The 18016-nt window shown below is 47.5% G+C and overlaps 1 protein-coding gene across 19 annotated transcripts in view; it reads right to left on the bottom strand.

Annotated features, from left to right (window-relative positions):
- Nucleotides 1-18016, bottom strand: part of TRIM66 (tripartite motif containing 66) — a 58893-nt gene that overhangs the window by 27580 nt on the left and 13297 nt on the right. For 5 of the 19 annotated variants that reach the window (XM_070274671.1, XM_070274673.1, XM_070274672.1 and 2 more), the window contains 6 exons: nucleotides 5775-5878; nucleotides 4238-4385; nucleotides 3215-3347; nucleotides 2778-2894; nucleotides 1372-1486; nucleotides 664-810 (listed from right to left, as the gene is read on the bottom strand). In XM_070274671.1, coding sequence (XP_070130772.1) covers nucleotides 664-810; nucleotides 1372-1486; nucleotides 2778-2894; nucleotides 3215-3347; nucleotides 4238-4385; nucleotides 5775-5878 — 764 coding nt within the window. Of the gene's footprint in view, nucleotides 1-663; nucleotides 811-1371; nucleotides 1487-2777; nucleotides 2895-3214; nucleotides 3348-4237; nucleotides 4386-5774; nucleotides 5879-11618; nucleotides 12317-12356; nucleotides 12763-18016 lie in introns of those variants that run through there. The other 14 variants (XM_070274677.1, XM_070274675.1, XM_070274679.1 and 11 more) reach the window with 9 other exon arrangements.

An 18016-nucleotide genomic window follows, 5' to 3' on the forward strand; every position in this document is an offset into this window, starting at 1 on the left:
ACTTGAAATCTGAAACTCTCTGTTAATTTCTGTGTGCCACAGCCTCCTAAATCTCCCCTGGCCTCTGACTATTGCTTCTCACTCTGCTTCACTCATCCTCTTCCCCTGTCTATGCTGAAAATCATGGTATTTCCCTGGGTTCTAAATTTGTTCTTCTCTTCTTCCTCCACAGACTCTTCCAAGGTGAGACCACTGATATCCCAGTGACTCCTACATCTCCAACCCTGACTTTCCTTTTGACTTCCAAACCTATCTATCAAAACAGATTTTAGACATCTCTTTTTAGATATCTTACAGGCATCTTACATTCAACACATCCAAATATAAACCCAATCAAATTTTTTCAGAATTCTTGCTCCTTCTCCCGAGCATCACCATCCTCCCAAGTCCAACATTTCAACATCATCCTCAACTCCTCCTTCCCTCATAGCCCCATTTAGACCAAAATAGCTTTCTATGGGATGTCTAGCACACTGCTAATGTCCAGGATAATGTCAGAATCTACGACCTAAGACAAAGAAGTACAGAATTTCCAAGCTGAGTTGCCGGGAGGCAAGCAGGACCATTTCAGCACCTGGGTCCTTTGCACTGTGGGGTTTGGCAAAAGATGGCATTCTCTTACTAACACAAAAACAATGATTGAGAAGTTGGAGTTCTTCTTACCAGCTCTTTGCTGAAAAGGAAAGGGACGCTGGTTTTGCTGCAGACAGCCCAATTGATGAAATTCTGCACATGCTCAAATTGACGGTTGAGGACCATGATGCTCTGTAACTGCTGCTCCAGCTTCCGCTTTCTCTCATTAGTAATGCCCTGGGAATGGAGAGAGAAGACAAGAGTCTCAGATCCTGTTCTTGGACTGCGGTCCACTGCTTGGGAAGTCTGATGGCCTGTGTATATCAGTATGAACACTGTTGGAATCAGATGAGACTGCACCCTGAGAGGAGGACAGCAGGACAGAGTGCTGCCATGGGCCACTGAAGGATGGAGGAAGGGAGGGAGATTGGGTGGGTAGATATTATAGTGAAAATAGGGAGTGGGTGATAAATGAATGCATGTCTACATCTCTTGGGCATAACTTGTTTCATGACTCTCTCTTCCAAGGTTATAACCCTGCATAGTCCAGGAAGGCAGTTGCCTTAGAGTCATAGCATTGATGGGAGTTTGAACTGATTTTCCAGCCCTTACTGAGCCACCATCCCAAAATTAGACTGGACATTTTAAGATATAGGGAGCAGCAGAGAGCTATGGCAACTGCACATCTGAATTTCAGCCCAGGTGGCTCTGCACCCTGAGACTAGTTTGATATGTGCCCAGTTTCTGACCCAGTGAGAGTGCAGAACCCATCCATCTGGTCCATCTGCCCGCATATACCTCCAACTCCTCTATGAGCCCGTTGGCCTGTTTGTTCAGCTCATTCATCAGAACCATCTTGGCCATTTTGATCTGGTTTTCCACCTTCCTGTGCTGATGCTTCACTTCAAAAATCCTGTAAACAGGATGGAACAGAGCATGGTGAGCCCTTCCCTCCAGGCCTGTGAGGACCTAGAGACAGCAGACATAAGAGCCAACAACTTGGAGGCTGCCTATTGAGATCAGGGCCCAGTAGGGACTAAAGATAAAGATACCAGAACCTTCCTTTACCACCCCACCCTTTGTAAAACCCAGCCCATTGATTTAAGTGGGCCAATGGCATAAAGTTCAATCTGCTTTTCTCTAGGTAAACCTCAGGTCCACACCCAGGTCAACCCAGCAGCTCACCAGTTCACACAGCACTAGGGGCAAGACAGAAAGAGTGAGTTCAGGTATGACTTCATGTAATTTGCTGTCTTAAAGAGGAGGATGCTCCTCTGAAGAGTGCCATGCAGTAAAAAGAGCATGGGCAGAGACAGAAAGTAGACTAGTGTTTGCCAAGGGCTGGGGATGTTTGGCAAATGGTGATTGACTGCTAATGTATATGGGGTTTCTTTTTGGAGTGATGAAATGTTCTAAAAGTAGCTAGTAATAATGGTTGCCCAATTCTAGAAATATACTAAAAACCACTGAATTGTACATTTTAAAGGGACAATTTTATGGTATGCAAATTACATCTCAGTAAAGTTGTGAAAAAAAAGAAAGAACATGGGCTCTGAAGTCACATAGACCTAGCCTCCAAACCCAGCTAGTCACTAACTAGCTGTGTGATTTCAGAGTAGTCACCTAACCTCTCTGAACCTCAGCCTCCTCATTAGTAAGGTGGAAATAACCCCAATTCAAAGAATTGTAAGAATTGAACAGAATAATGCATGTATGATGCCCAACCAGTGCCTGCCACATGATGAGCTCTCAGTATCTACTAATTCCCCTGCCACATAAAATATAGATGATTTCTTATCATTTGTGGATTTATACAGAAAACACTGAGAAAGGGGTGACAAAGGGCAGATTGCCACTGACTTGTTGCACCCTCTTGATAAACAGCACTCTCTCCCCCAGTGTCTACTCTGTACCTTGTTCTCAAGCACCTACCCTTGGCTATTTCATGGCCACTTTCAGTTTGGCCCAGACTCACTCTGATCATCCTGAACCAGCTTGGTCCCATTCACGAAGTGATGATCTGGAGCCCTTTCACTTGTCCTGAGATCTCTAAGGCCAGGACATGTACCTGCTAGGACATATGCCCACACCCACTTAATGGCATGTCCTATTCATAAGTACTACATCTGATAGCCTGGTATCAGGATCCAGGATGTGAGGGAAGAGAGCATTTCCAGGGCTGGCCAGGGGCTAGCTTGTGCTACCTGTCCTCAATTTGCTTTGCAGATGTCTGTAGACTGGATTTCTTATGAGCCACCTGTGTAGTCACACCTTCCAGAAGCATCCTCTGGTTTTGCAAAACTTCATCAAGATGCCTGCACCTAGACAAGAAGGCAGAGAAAAAGCTAAGGAAGGCCTTGTCTTATTCTGAGCATGCCAGTCAAGCAAGAATTCCCACACTGCATTGTCTCAGCCAGGTCCATGGAGGCTGGGATTACATCTAGAGAAAGTCAGAGATACTGCAGGCTCTTGGCCCTTTAGGCCTCTCCAGAGAAGCCCCACAACAGGAGCAGAGAAAAACATCAGCCCAAAGTTGTTTTGGGCAGAGAGAGGATTTTAATGCACTGGGAGCCCAGTGCTCTCACAAGTAGGGAGCCCCAGAGCCCTCCCCAAGCCCCTTCAGGCAGCCAGCCAGCCCCACCTGTGTTCTTTGTGTTCCACCATGAGGCAGCTATGGCATGTGAGCACGTCACAGGTCTCGCAGAACAGCTTGAGCACTTCCTGTGTGTGCAGAGGACAGTACAAGGCAAAGTCCCCAGAACCACCATTCACTCCTGCCAGAGAAGATGGAGAAAGTGGGCTTCTCTTGTTTAGGAAGATCTCTCAGTTAAGCTCTGCTGAACAGCCCTCAGCCCTCAGTGGACACAGGGGAGACACAGAGCTTGAGGAAAGGTGGTGCAGACAGGGGAGGCCTCTCCCTGGGACAGTGAGGTTCCAGGAGCACAAGGAGGAATGCAGACTTAGCCTGGCTGGACTTGCCCAGCTGTCCAGAAATAACACACTATCAAGCCCCAGGCATCCCACTACTGCCAGAGGCCAAGGAGGGTGCTTGCTACTGCAGCACATGATCTCCTACGGAAGAATGAATCCTCTAAAATTCAACCTAAACCTCTTCGTTAACCAGGATTCCATTATGGTGGGGCTGAAACTAGTCAACCAGCCTCCCCAGGCTCCAAGCCAGATCACATGGATCATTAACTCTGGTTCCTGTGGGTATGACAAGGGAAAAACCCCTCCCATGGTTCAAGGGCCTTGGGATAAGACTTTCAAAAAGATTGTCATTTAAAACAAATGGCGCTGGATGGGCAAATAGACAAGCCCTGATCCAGGGTGTTTAATTAATCAAGAAACTAAATAGAAATAAGGCATGATTGCTCTAAACAGAGGTGAAAGTAGGGAACTCAGCTAGCTTCCATCATAACTCAAGACTGTGCCTCCTTGAACCACCTCACCCATGCTCCCCGACTCCTCACTCAATACAGAGCCTACAGTGAACTGACACTGTGACTGTGACTCTGCAGGAGATGCCTTTCCTTTGAGACAGGGTCTGAGACCACTTCTACCCTCACCCTCAGCGGGGAAACAAGGTCAGAGAGCTTTGCTCCAGGGTTTTAGGGTTCAGCAGTGCTTAAGGGCATGTGAGCTTGGGGGTGGGGAGTGATACCTGGAGATCCCTTCTGGGCCCGGGGAAAGAGCGGGCCCCCAGGGGCAGGACCATGCCGATGCTCCTCTGTGCAGGAGCTGCACAGCCAGCGGTTGCAGTAGGTACAGAGGATGTGTGCTGCCCTCTTCTCCTTGCACTCAGAGCAGTTCTGGAAGCAGAGAGTTCAGGAGTTACTGACAATATCCTCATTTGGGTCTGCCTCTATGAGTGGTAAATGCTCCAGGGACTAGGGTCCTGCAGGGCTGTTTCTCCACTATTTTGGAGAGCAGTCAATTCTGGGGAGCTGCCTGGGAGTGACATGTAGGGGCTTGTGAAGGAAAGCACCCTTTGTGGCTAAAAGAATAGTGGTCTCAGGGGCTATTCACACACATCCTGTGCTGAAGATGAGGATACTCAAGTGAATAAGGCAAGGATCTGCTCTCAAGGCACACACAGCCTGGATGGGGTGGTAGACGTTCAATGGGAATGCTGTGATAAAAGGACGCACCGACTGCTGAGGAAGCACAGGGAGGTTTCCAGGAGCTTGGTCTAGGAGTGACCAGGAAAGTTTCATAAAGAGGTGACATTTGAGCTGGAGATAGAATGACAAAGAGAAGTTCACCAGGCAGACAAGGGAGGAAAATGGGAAGGCACAGGGAAAAGCAGAAAATCCAATGTGCCTGCAAAGAGGAGGGATCCGCAGCTGTGGGAGTACACAGAAAGATGATCATATACAGCCAAGAAAGAGCTGGTCTGGGGCTTGCCAGGCCCAAGAGTACCTAGTCCTCTCCTAGCCAAAGTGTTCATGCATTTCGTCAGCAAGTATCTTGAAGGGCTGATGTAAAATATGTGGAAAGGAGGAGATGTGGAAAAAATTAGTGGCTGAATAAAACAGGCCACCAAACTGATCTGGATTCTGACAGCTTTGTCCTCACACTGGCAACTGACAAATCCATGGCAGGACGAAAAAAGAAGATAAATGAGTTTTACTAAACTATGAATTTCTTGACGGTAGAGAACATGGTCTCTGTCTCCCTAGCATCCAACACAGCGCCTGATACACATCACACATTCAATAAGAATTAGATACTGAAGCAAGTAAATTGTCAAATGAATAAAATGTCGTGGCAAAAATACTCTAGTGGAAAGAGGAAGAGAAGGGGTACCAGTCAGCAAGTGATATGAAATTTCAGAAACTCGAGAAAAAGGTATTAGTTGTTAAATATAGGCAAGATTGATGAACCCATTTAATCCAGGCTGGTGCATGAGTTTCAACTTAGGAGGAGAAAGAAGGAAATAAAAGCTCAGTATGGATATCTTTCAGTGAGAGCTGTAAGAGAGAAAAAACACTCCCATTTTGCTTTCCCCAACTCAAACATTTTGATTCTCTTCTGGACAGAATGATTGATGGATGGATGGATGGATGGATGAATAATTAGGCAAATTGATGGAGGGGTAGCAAGTTAGACAGAGTGATGGGTAGACAGACAGACTTATAGACAGGGGCCCCACAGATTTCTGAAAAAGGTTAGCTGTTTCTTTCCTTGTGCTGACTTACCCTGGCCATCTTGTGTTGCCCAGTAGAAAAGCACTGCAGAAGAAAATGTTCAGTTACATCCTTGGTAAGGTACACTTGCTTACACCCAGGACAGGAGATGAACTCTGGGAAGTGAGGAAAAGATAACAGAGTCAGGGAGACATGGCAGATTATACATAACATTAAGGCCTAGACACGAGGCTTTCTAATATACAACACCTAGGTATGTGCTGATACCACTGGTGCCAAAATGAACCATGTTTGATGCCACAGCCTGCAATTACCATCCAGGTACTCTGGACATGACCATCCCATTAGGGGCCTACCCTACAGACCTCCTCACATCCTTGTCTTTGCCTGCTTCTACTTTCTTCCCCTTCCCACAAGTTATGCTACTACAGGCCCAAGCCTGCTCTGGTTCTGATAATGGGTTCCTTCCTGCTGCTCCCATGCCTCATTCCACAGCCCTAAGAGCCCAGCTCCCATTACTGGCCAAGCTCCAGGGGGTCAGTTTAGCCCAGGGCACAGCTCCAGCCATTAAGGTCACCACGTAGCAGAATTGCTTTAAAGATCTCAAAGCTAGAGCTTCCAGAAGGCTCTAGCCAGAGAAAGGTAGGCCCCCCTGCCTGCTCATCTAAGAGTTATTTTTCTCTTGTTATAGCTGATGGGTCTGCCCCTGGAGCTCAGAGAGCTTTTGCTCGGCCTTTGCTCGGTTGGGTATACCACATATATGTATGTTTCACCTATGGACATGAACATCTTGTCCTACTCCCTCTCCCCAGAGACATGCAACAGTCTCCAAAAACACTCCTCAGCATAGTGGGCTCTTGAACTACATAAGCAGCATGAGACTGCCACTCTGGAGACTACAGTGCTCTTCAGGCCCACCCCAAGAGGAGTCAGCCCACTGGGTGCAAGGAAATGAGCCTCCTCAGTAAGGCCAGGTGCCTGTGCCCAGGGATGGGGACAACCTGGAAAGAGGCTGGCTATGGCAGTGAATGCAGCAGTTCCACTACAGTATTCTCTGCCTCTTATCATCAAAATGATACAATGGTATTTGCTCTAGACTTGCAGTCACATAAACTTAAGTCCAAATACTGGGTTTCCCACCCACTGACCTTGGTTGGATAAGTCACTAAATCTCACTTAACTCCTCTGTGCCCCAGTTTCCTCATACGTAAAATAGAAAGGGAAAATAAGAGTTGCTGTGAGGACTAAATTAGATAATATTTGAGAAAGCACATGATCCTCCATGAATGTTGACTTGGAATTCAAAAAATTTTTCATATCCCACTCATGGTAAGGCAGTAACCTCAATTATCAACTCTCCCAAGTTATGAAAGTCAGAGAGTCTGAGACATAGATTGAAAAAATGGCCACGAATTCTTACCCTCTTTGCATCCATGCCCTTGCAATCCTAACCATTAAAAGGTGGAGTCTGTTCTCCACCCTTTGAAGCTAGGCTGGCCTCATGACCTGATTTGACCAACAGAAGGCAGCAAGTTCCAAGTCGAGACCTCAAGTGGCTTTGTGAGATTCTGCTCTTGCTCTCAGAACTCTAAGACTGCCCTGTGAACAACCCCATGTTAGACTGCTGGAAGATGAGAGGCCATGCAGAGAGAGGCCTCAGATGTCTCAGGTGTCCCACCTGAAGCCATCATAAACCAGTTAGCTCTAACTGTCTCACCAGCTGAACATAGACACAGGCATGAGCACAGCCGAGATTAGCCAAACCCAGCCCAGCCCAAAAGAACCACCCAGAGAATTCTAGCTAAAGCTGCCAAGCTACATAATCAAGAATAAAGTTTAGCTGTAGTTTTAACCACTAAATTTTGGAGTGGCTCATTATGCAGCAAAATCAAAATCAAAATCATGCAAAATAATAGTTTAATACTCTTCCTCCCCTCACTTTCCCCTAAAAAAAAACCTCCCCCTCCTTCCCAGAGCCATGGACTTTAATGACAGAACTGGATCTGGAATCTCCTGGATATTCTCCTGCCTGTCAAGAACACTGGCCAGAGGTGGAGAAGGATGCTCTCCATAGAGGCACCATCCAGGGCAATCAGGTGACTGTCCCTCACTTTCATTTGGCTCGCCCTGGGGAGACCCTCCTCATCTACCCTCAGGTCAGAAATGCTGCTCTAATTGTTGAAAATAATTTCCACAAGGCTTCCAACCTCCTCGTACCAGATGCCCAAACATTAGTCGTGGTAACACAGCCTCATTAGCATCATGAAAAAAGAGAAATAACTGAATAAGATCAGACAAGGCCTCACCACACATCCTCCATCTCTGTTGGTCTTAAAGGCTAAAATTCTCAGCTTGGCACTCCAGCCCTTTCCAAGTTGGCCTTATCTCTCTAGTCTCAGCTCTAGCTTCATCTGCCACACATACTCTGTCCTTGCCATACCAAAGATCTCTGCTGTCTCCCGAATATCCCAAACCTTTGCATAACTCTGTGTTTGTGAAAACACTGTTCCCTCTCCCTGAAATACGCTTTCTTGCTCCCCTCCTTTTCAGACAAACTCCTGTTCATCCTTTCAAACCTGTTCAAACATTCCACCTTTGAGAAGCAGGCTTGATTTCCCTCAAGATGAGTTAGTTATTCCGTCTTCTGGGCTCCCACAGCATCCTCAATATCCTTCTTATAACAAATAGCACATTGCATTTTAACTATCTGGTCATATGTCTGCATATAAAAATACTTTACAATTGTACTAAAAGCTGCTGCATGATTTTCAGCAGACTGGACAATTGTGTTTCTTTTGGGTTTGGGTATTCCATGTGCATTCCTTGCAAGGAAGACCACTGAAAGTAGTAAAAAGTCACCAGTAAGTTTTCAGGGTGATGGAAAAAAAGCCAGCCTAGGAAGATAAAAGAATCAGGTGTGATCTAGAGCAGAGGTGTGGTGCTGGGGAAAGGCTGGGAAATGGGAGACGTGGGTTTAGGTCCAGGAACGGCACTATCTATGCAACCTTAGGTAAGTGACCCCTTTCTCTGAATCTTAGTTTCTACATCCTTAAAATAAGGGGAATGGGAATATCAGGGAAGTATGGATTATCCAACCCTCTTCCTCTGCCTAGTGCAGCCAGGCTTCAGGAATATTCCCCTAGGCTAGGTGGGAAGGGACAGACAGCCAAACAGCAAGCTGGCTATTACCCTTGTCAGCAGGTGAGGGGATACGCTTGTGGCTGAGGTGAGGCCTCGATCTAAAAGTTCATCCTGTCTGAGGAGGGGCCGCTGTGGCAGAGAGCAGAGGTGGAGACCCACGGCAGTGGAGCAAGCAGGTCCCTTGGAGCTGTGGGGCCAGAGTGGACACAAGGACATGTGCTCTTTGTGTAACCACATCATTGCCCAGAAATTCTTATCTTCCCTCAGAAAGTCCCTAACTCCCATCAAGCTATGTCAACCTTGAGCTTTTTTCTTTAGGAGGATTTTCCATTTTTCAATGAGGATACAACAAAGTTTTTGTTTAAGACAATTGAAATACACGAACTCCTAGGGCTGTGGATGTACACAAAATAACCAAACATCTATTTATAATATTTAACATTATTTTAGTTAATTAATAACATATTTAAATCATATATTACATAAAATATTATTTAGATATATTGCTTTTTTTCTATTTGAATTATTCAAGCAATTGCCTTGAGCTTTTATTTCATACACAGGAACATCAGTTCCGAGAAATATAGAGCCTGAACCCAAAGGCCACACAACCATCCCAGAAGAGGCGGGGCTTCTGCCTCCTGCATGAAGTCGTCACAGGCACCAGAGGTCCTCCAGGGGACCTAGAGGCCTAGAGAGCAGCTCTGAGAGCCGAGGGTGTTCAGTCCATCTGTGATAAGAGTGCACGCTCCTGGTCCCTGGGAGGCGTGGGACAGACTGTTCTTCTATCACCTCTCCCTGCACCAGGCACTTTACATGTGTTATCTCATTTAATCATCAAATCACCTCTGACAGGTAGGCATTGTCCCCATTTCATAGCTAGAAAGACTGAGGCTCCAAGAAGTTGTCGCCCATCAAAGATCATACGAAGCACAGGCAGAACTATGATTAGAACCCGAGTCTCTCTGCCTCTAAAACCCAGCCCCTTCCATCATGCTACATTGCTCTCTAATTCAAGTGTAAATCAAAAAGGTAATTTATTTTAGTTAACTAGAAAATTTGATTATCTGTCAAATATTCCATAATAACGATCAGACTCTAATGATGACCTGGACCCAGCTCTGGACTCAGGGAAAACAGAAGGAGCTCGGAGCCAGCCTCATCTGTGCTTAGAGTTTTAAAAAGTATGATCTTTGACAAAAGGCAAATGAAGCAGTTTTTCTCCAGGAGAAAATAAATCTGGGGGCAGTTTCATTCTACAGACCAGTGATTCTCAAACATCATTGCATATTTGAATATACGGGGGTGCTTTGAAACATCCTGATGTCCAGTCCACATCCATATCAATCAAATCAGACTTTCAGGAGGTGGAATCCAGGAATCAGTATTTTTTAAAATTCCCCAGGTGATTACAATGCACAACCAAGTTTGAGGACCAGTGCCTTAGAGAGAGCGCCCATTGCCCCTGTGGCTGAGCCTAACAGCTCTGTCCCCTGTATCATCCAGCTGAGAAAGGAGGCCCACTCAGTTTTAAAGAGGCTCCAAGAAGTTAAGAAAGATTCTGAAGGCAGCTATGATGTAGTCCCACTCTGGCAGAGAAGAGGGCAGATTCCCAATAGACAGAAGGGTGTCCTGATACCTAGGTACCCTGGGGGTTGATGGTGAGTTGGAGGACACATTTTGCCTCTCCTAACTCCCATATCCACTCAAGGACCCATGAGCAGGCGTAGGTTGCAGCCTGAGGTTTGGCACTACAACGACTACTGCTGTGGCCTAGAGAGTATGCTGGGCTCAGGACTTGGTGAGGTAGCAAGGGAGGGGTGCCAAGACTGGGGAGTCCACCTTCAGATATGAACAGCAATCCCGAGGCAACCTGGGCACCAGAGGGCTGGGGTGGGAGAGAAATCCCAAGGAGGTCTCAGAAAGCCAGCACTGAGTCAGCTCAGCCCACCAGGTGGGGACACATACACCCCAGGTGCATAAGCTAGAGCCCAGTGCTAAGCAACCCTCTGAAGAAGCCCTTCGTTCTACAGCTCTTGTCCAGGGCAACATGAAACTTTGTAGCTGGGGCCCAAGCTCTGACTCTAACAGAGCAGCAGCATCCTCTGAAGCAGACTGATGCTCCTCTGCCAGCTCTCACCTGTAGAACCAAAGCTGGACAGACCTAGCTTTCAGACCCAGCTTTTTTCACTGTTCAACCAACCAATTCCCTCACCATACAGATGGTGACATGAAGGCCCAGAGAGAGGGAGGGACTTAGCTGAAAACCACAGAGCACTTGTAAAACGTAGATGGTACCTTCACCACTGAGCAGTCCCTGATTACCTCCGTATCCACAAGTAAGACATTCTACCTCCCTATGCCTCTGTCAGTCACTATGCAAGGAGAAAAAGCACTGGTGGTATCCTCTGGCAGGCTGGCCATCCTCATTAACCATTCCTGTCCTCCCACTCAAGGGCAGCCCAGGGTACCGGGTATCATAGTAAGGCCCCCACCACACAAGCCCCTGAAGCCTTCATCTAGCCCATAACTCAAAGTAGCACCACCTTCGAGAAACACATTGCACCCATTCCCCAGACACACAGTCCCTGCTAGAAAGGCAGATTCTGATCCTAAGGTGATTGCTGCTCCTGCCCCTGGCTGCCAGGAGGCTTACCTGTGGCCCCTGCTGCCCTATGATTAGAGCAACACCTGGGAGAGAAGTCAGAAGAGCGACAGATGAGACCACCACCAGTCACAGAGGATGGTGCTTACCAAGTGCCCAGGAACATCCGCCCTGCATGCTGCAGCCAGCTGGGCTGCAGGGCCTAAGCCTTGGGGAGCTGGGTACTGGGTGGGGTTGGGGGAGCAGCCTGGATCCTCTCCTTTCTCTGATGCATCCTCAGCCAGGGCTGCATTTCTCCAGCTCACCTGAGATGCTCCTGCAAGAAAGGGCTTGGTTGACTCCTCCTGTTCCTGTTTATCTCGAAGGCTCTGCAGCAATTTTCCCAAACTGAACAGCAAGAGGGAGACCTCAAAGAGGCGACTCTCTTCCTAGCTGCATCTCCTTCCTAATCCTCTGGGTGCCTTGGAATAGAAGCTCAGAAGAAAGAAAACGAGATTTTCAACTTTCAGCAACTAGCTCTGTCGCCCTCTGCACGGCTCAGGAGGCCATCACTCTCAGCCTTTTAAGACTCGATCCAAAAATCCTTCAGCCCTCCATGTTCCCCAAAATGACAGTGCTCATGTATGGCTGGAACCTGCCCCGATCCGGCAGCTCATTTAAATAGAGCTCATCACAACAACAGTGTTGGTGAAGTGAGTAGCTGCAGGGCCCTGGGGACCCCCTGTTTATACGTAGGAAGAATGATGCAATCTGGGTATCAAAATAGCAATCCAGAATGGAATAACAGGCTCACGCAGCAGCGGTGCCTGCACAGCCAGAGCTCAAGTTGACACACTCTGTCAGCCCCACACTGCTGCAGCACGCAGATGCCAGGCACACACTCTCACCGCATCATTTTAAAAATCAGCAGGAGCCCGAGATATCCCTCCGTGCCCCCGGCACTGAAGGAGGGTTTGTGGGGGGGCCTTCGACAGACATTAAAATGTCTCCTACACACTCACCTGCTCCTGCCACTTCACCTGAAGTCCTTATCCTGTGACGTCACAGTCAGTTGCCATAGTGACCAATTGTCCGTCACAAGTGGAGGATTAGGACTTCAGATGGAGAAGACACACATTTATGATGCACAAAAGTCCTGGGAGGTGTCCCTTGGCAGCTAACTCGACCCCCCAGGGAGATACAGTCACACACAAGCAGGGAGAAAAAAGGAAAGGAAAAACAGGGTCGAGTTGGAGGAAAGACATTAGGACGGGGCAAGCCTACAAGCACAGGATAATTGCAAAAGCAGAGAGTACAGGAAAATTTCAGAAGCACAGAGGGGGAGTGGCAGGGGATGAGCTTGGAAAGACTGGCAGGAGAGTAAGCTCCTGACAGGCTCTGAATGCTAAACTAAGGAGATTGATCTTTATCCTAAAAGCAAAGGCAGCCCAGAAAGGCTCTGGAGAGTGACTGAGCTGGGCTTTATGATTATACTGATGGACTGAAGAGAGGGGGCTCAGGAAAGGAGGCTTGTCCAGTTGAGCATTAATGGGATCCTGAATGAGTGTAGAAATAGAAAGCGACAAGAGTCATTTCAAGGAGAAGTGATAGGACATGACCAAAATAGGATGTTGGGGGGAGTGGTGGTGTGAGAAGAAAAAGGAGTCAAGTGGATGGGCTGTTATGAATAGAGACAGTAACAGGAGAAGGAAGAAGGCAGTTAACAAATCCCATCTTACCTAGGTCCTACTTTCTCTGGCATCCACAGCCCCTGAAGATCAGGTCTCATCCTGCCTTGCTGGACCAGTGATTCCCAAATCTGGAGGGTTTGTTAGAAATCCTTAGTCTACCAAATCCAAATCTCTTGGGTGTGGGTGTGGGACAAGGAATCTATATTTTTAGCAAGTTTCCCAAATAATTCTTAGGCATCCAGATTAGCACTGGTTCAAGGACCAGTAATCTGGAACCAATGGCCTGGACAACTGCAGTAGCCTGCCAGCAGGTGTTCCTGCATCCAGTCCTGTCTCCTCCAGTCAGTCACTCTTCCCACTCAGCCAGAATGACTTTTTCAAAATACAGATTTGAGGGGCCGCCTGGTGGCATAGTGGTTAAGTTCATGCGCTCCAGTTCGGAGTCCTGGGGCTCACAGGTTCGGATCCCGGGTGCAGATCTAGCACCGCTCGTCAAGCCACTCTGTCACGGTGTCCCACATAAACAGAGGAAGATGGGCACAGATATTAGCCCAGGGCCAATCTTCTTCTCACACGCGTAAGAATAAAATACAGATTTGACCATATTCCACTGACCAATAACCTTCAATGGCTCCCCACTGTCTACAGAATAGCTTAAATTAGTTCAGGTCCTTCATGATTTGGCCCTAAATCTCCTTTCCAAACAGAGTTCCCATTTCTTTCCTTCAAGTAATCCCATATTCCAGACAAATTTAACTCCCTCCTGTTCCTCCTGCCCTCTCCTCCACGTGCCTCATCCTAACACTATTCCCTACCTGCGATTCCCTTCCACATTTTTCTAATCCTGCCTGGCTCCTGCACAGCTCTTCCTACTTGATTCCACCCACAGGTTCAAACCCACCCAACAGCCCCAGACAGAGCCTAAAGCAAGGGTCAGAAAACTACAGCCCGTCTGTTTGTACAAACAAAATTTTATAGGAACACAGCCATGCCCATTCATTTCCATATTGTCTACGGATGCTTTTGTGCTGTAATGGCAGAGTCAAGTTGTTTCAGCAGAGCCTGTGTGGCCCACAAAGCCAAAAATACTTACTATCTAGCCCTTTACAGAAAAAGTTTGCTGACCCTCATCCTAAAACAGCAACTGCTTAAACTATTCTAGTCTCACTTTGGGGGGTTCAGTTCTGGGAATGGGGATCCTGCTTGTTTCCAAGTCAACCCCTATGCCTGTGTGCTCTAGTTCTGATAGGTAGGTCACATTTGAGTTGGACATTCAGTTTTGGGTAGGATGTTACTAACAAGGAAAGGGCATTTCAGGAGGCAGGAACATTATGAACAGAGAATTGTAGATGTCAAAATGTGAGGCCTCTCAAGGAAAGGCTGGTAAAGCTAGCATGTGTAGAGGAGTGACAGGAGATGAGGCTCTTAGGGTCAGATTGGGAAGAGCCTGGAAGGCCATGCCAAGTTTCTGTTCTAAACTGCAAGCAATTGGGAGCCTTGTAGGTAGGTAGAAATGCAGGCCCAGAATAGGAGAGAGTGATCAGGGTTGAAGCTAGAGGATTTGGGAGTAAAACCCACAGAGGCAATAGGTGAAGTGAGGTCAGGCAGGGGATTCAGGAACTGTGGGGCAGGGCCAGGCAGGAGATCCAAGCCAAGAGTCAGAATATGGGCATTAGAGCCAGGTGACAGGCTGAGACTGGAGATGGGTGGTCCACAGCCTTCATAGCCCATGCTCCCAGGAACCACCCAACTGTGAAACAAGCTTTCTGAGCCAAAAAAGTACCACAGTGGAATGCAGAAGGCACAGGAAGGATGAGTCCAGGCTCATTTCGTCTGATAGAGTGGCACCTCTATCTCTTTTCACTTCAAATCTCGAGTCAACCCAAAGACTAATGCACTGGCACATTCCATGCAAAGCCACTGGCCCCATTTCCAACCGGGCCTAGAGAGAGAGAGACAGTAGGGCACCAAGAGTAGCATCCTGCTCTAGGTCTGTAGGTCCTACTGGCCCTCGAACCCAGGCAAGTCATGGACTGCCAGGCACAGGAGCTGCATTGTTTTGGTCTGGCTCTGTAAGTGACCAATTATGTGACTTTCAGCAGGATTCTAGACCTTTCTGGACTCCTGATGCCCCATTTATACAGTGAAAGGTTAGAGATAAGCTCTAAGGGTCTTTCCTGCTCTTGGGCCTTCACAGCAATCAACTATGACTGGTCCCCCTTGGATGAGAGAGTTCTGGCAGATAAGAGGCCCCTCCAAGACCCTGTCTGTCAATCACAGCTACCTCAAACACTCTCCCCCAGCAAATCTATTCTAGCTTTAGCCTTCCAAGCAGTACTGGCAGCAGCAAGCACATCCCCCAAAACACAGCCTTCCTCCTCCCCACTACCAGGGGAATTGCTCTCCCAGTAACATGTACTGTTCCGAGGTGACAGTGCTACCCCCAGGGCCCTAGAGAGCCAATTAAGGTGAGGAAACTGTTCATGAACTAAAAAGCTATCCTGCCGAGAGGGCTCCGGAGCTCCAACTTCTGCACCTGCTGCACACCCAGCTCAGCCCAGCTCAGCCCAGCTCAGCAGGCTGCCCTCCACCTGGGAGACTTGGGTCACTGCCTACAACAGACCCCACAATGGTTGAACACACTGTTCAGCACCTGGAATGAGCAAACTGCAGTCACCTCACCTGCCGGGCTCCTGTAGCTGAGATCTCACCCCCTGCCTCCCACTCTCACCCCAGGCCATTAGAGCCCCTCCAGCTGAACTGCTCATTAAGATAAGCGTCATTTCCCTCCCTGACTCTGAGGTTGTAGCATCTTGCGTCAGTTACCTCTCTTTGGATCTTCCCAAAGCCCCAAAGCCTGCCCACTGAGGGACAGAGATTGCTCCCCCTTTCAGCATTTGTAGTTTACAAGCAATACGCTTAGTGAAGGGTGACTCTTCACTAGCTTCAGGAAACACGAGGTTTTGGTGGTTATTTGGTGTTCTTAGAGCTCGTCAAGTCCAGCCCTGAAAGCCAGACAAGATCCAGGATCACTCAGTAAATTGGTGCTAGAGTCCAGACGGAGCTCCAGAGCTGTGACTTCCAGACAAGGGCTCTACTCACATCTTGACCACATCGTCCACTTTGATAATGAGAAAAGTAAGATATTGAACAAGTATATTCCAGAATTTAGATCTCAGAATCAAGGTATCCCAGCCAGGATCTGTCCTACAATAGATGTGAGGAGAAAGAATAATGTTCCTTTTACTTATATGGGGAAGGAAATATCCAACTAACTGCTTTTCTCCCCTAAAACAACAAATAGAACCACAGGAGCCCTGAGAATTTTGAAGACAGATCCAGCATATAGTAAATGTCAGTTTCAGGCATGCCAGCTCCCTTCAGAGCTTACTGCATTTATTAAATTTCACTTTGGGACTCAAAAGCCAACTTTCCAGATAGAATTTGAGCTGGGACCATTTTCAATTAGACTTAAAAGTGATTAATCCCAAGTAGATATTCTCACTGGCTGAGAAAACCCATTTCCAATATCCAGCCTTTCTGCACAGAGCCTGCAACTCTAGTCACCCCACTTCAGGGCTTAGCCATTGCGTGCTCAGCACACCACCGCTTTTACTCTGGTCCCCATCACTAGCTTCCAAAGAGCCTGCCCAGCTGATCTCCCCAGAGCTCGAGACCTGACGCAGACCCATTTTCCCAGCGTGATGGAGTTGCTAGGCTGTGGCTGCATCAGTTAAAGATTTGCACGTGATGGCTCAGGCTGCAGGGTTGGTTCTTTCCTCGAGGATTCTCCATGGCGTCTCTTCATCAGCTCAGTGATTCCAGGTGAGCATGGAATCTCCCCCTGAGCAAAGTGCTACAGGGCAGATCACAAGCTTTGAAGACAGGTGAACTTGAATTTAACCCAAGCTGACAGTAGTTGTTAGACCTTGGAACTCCCATAATGACAATCCCCAGGTTTTTCATCTGTAAAATGGGAATAATACCTACCTTATAGGGCTGTTTTGAAGTTTAGAAAAGATAATACAGGCACAAGTACCCAGTACAGTGTCTGCCAACCAGTAGGTGCTTAATTAACATGTTTTGCATCTCCTACTTGAGGAATGGAAAGGGGCAGTGTCACAAGTGAAAAAAGTCTTCTTTCCAGGCAAGAGCCATGGGAGATCTTCATGGAGTCACTGATTAAATCATTTGTTCAATAAATATTCACTTAAGCCCCGCTATCCTGTGTCAGGCTCTGTGTTGGGCTGCAGGGCTGTAGGATGAAAGGCACAGTCTAGTTGAATGAGAAGATGCCCACCTCATGCACTCCCCCAGTGCTGAGCCCCAGTGCAGGAGTGCAGGTCTGGGGAGGCTCCAGTGAGGGATTAGAGTTGAAAACCAGCTGAATGGACCATGAGCCCAGGCACAGCCTCTCTTCCATTCAACACAGCAGCTGCTCAGCTCTGTCCGGGAGAAACAGATTTCTGGAAATGGACTCCTTCCCATGCAATGTGGCCCCATCTGGCTGGAAGCATTGATACTAGGGACCAATTAATTTTTCAGCTTCTGCCCATCTCCTCTGCCAACCCTCTACCTGCTCTCATATTTTACTTTTGAAAACCCCAGATTGGCAGAAATAGGATAAGCCTTTTAGCAAGTCTGTGCTCCTACTCTGCTGGATAAAGTGGCAGTGTTAAAAGCTCTTTCCAAAGAACCAGACTCCCAAAGCTTGGCTTCTCAAATTACAGTCCAGAAATCTAAGTTCAGGTATTGAATATCTCTCTAGACTTGCTAGAGATAGGGGATAGCTCTGCTTTTCATCAGACATATCATTTGGGTGCCATTCTTTTATTCCTTCAGAAAACATTCAGTGAGCAACTGACATCTACCAGTCC

The sequence above is a fragment of the Equus caballus genome, chromosome 7, assembly GCF_041296265.1.
Source record: "Equus caballus isolate H_3958 breed thoroughbred chromosome 7, TB-T2T, whole genome shotgun sequence".
NCBI lineage: Eukaryota > Metazoa > Chordata > Mammalia > Perissodactyla > Equidae > Equus > Equus caballus.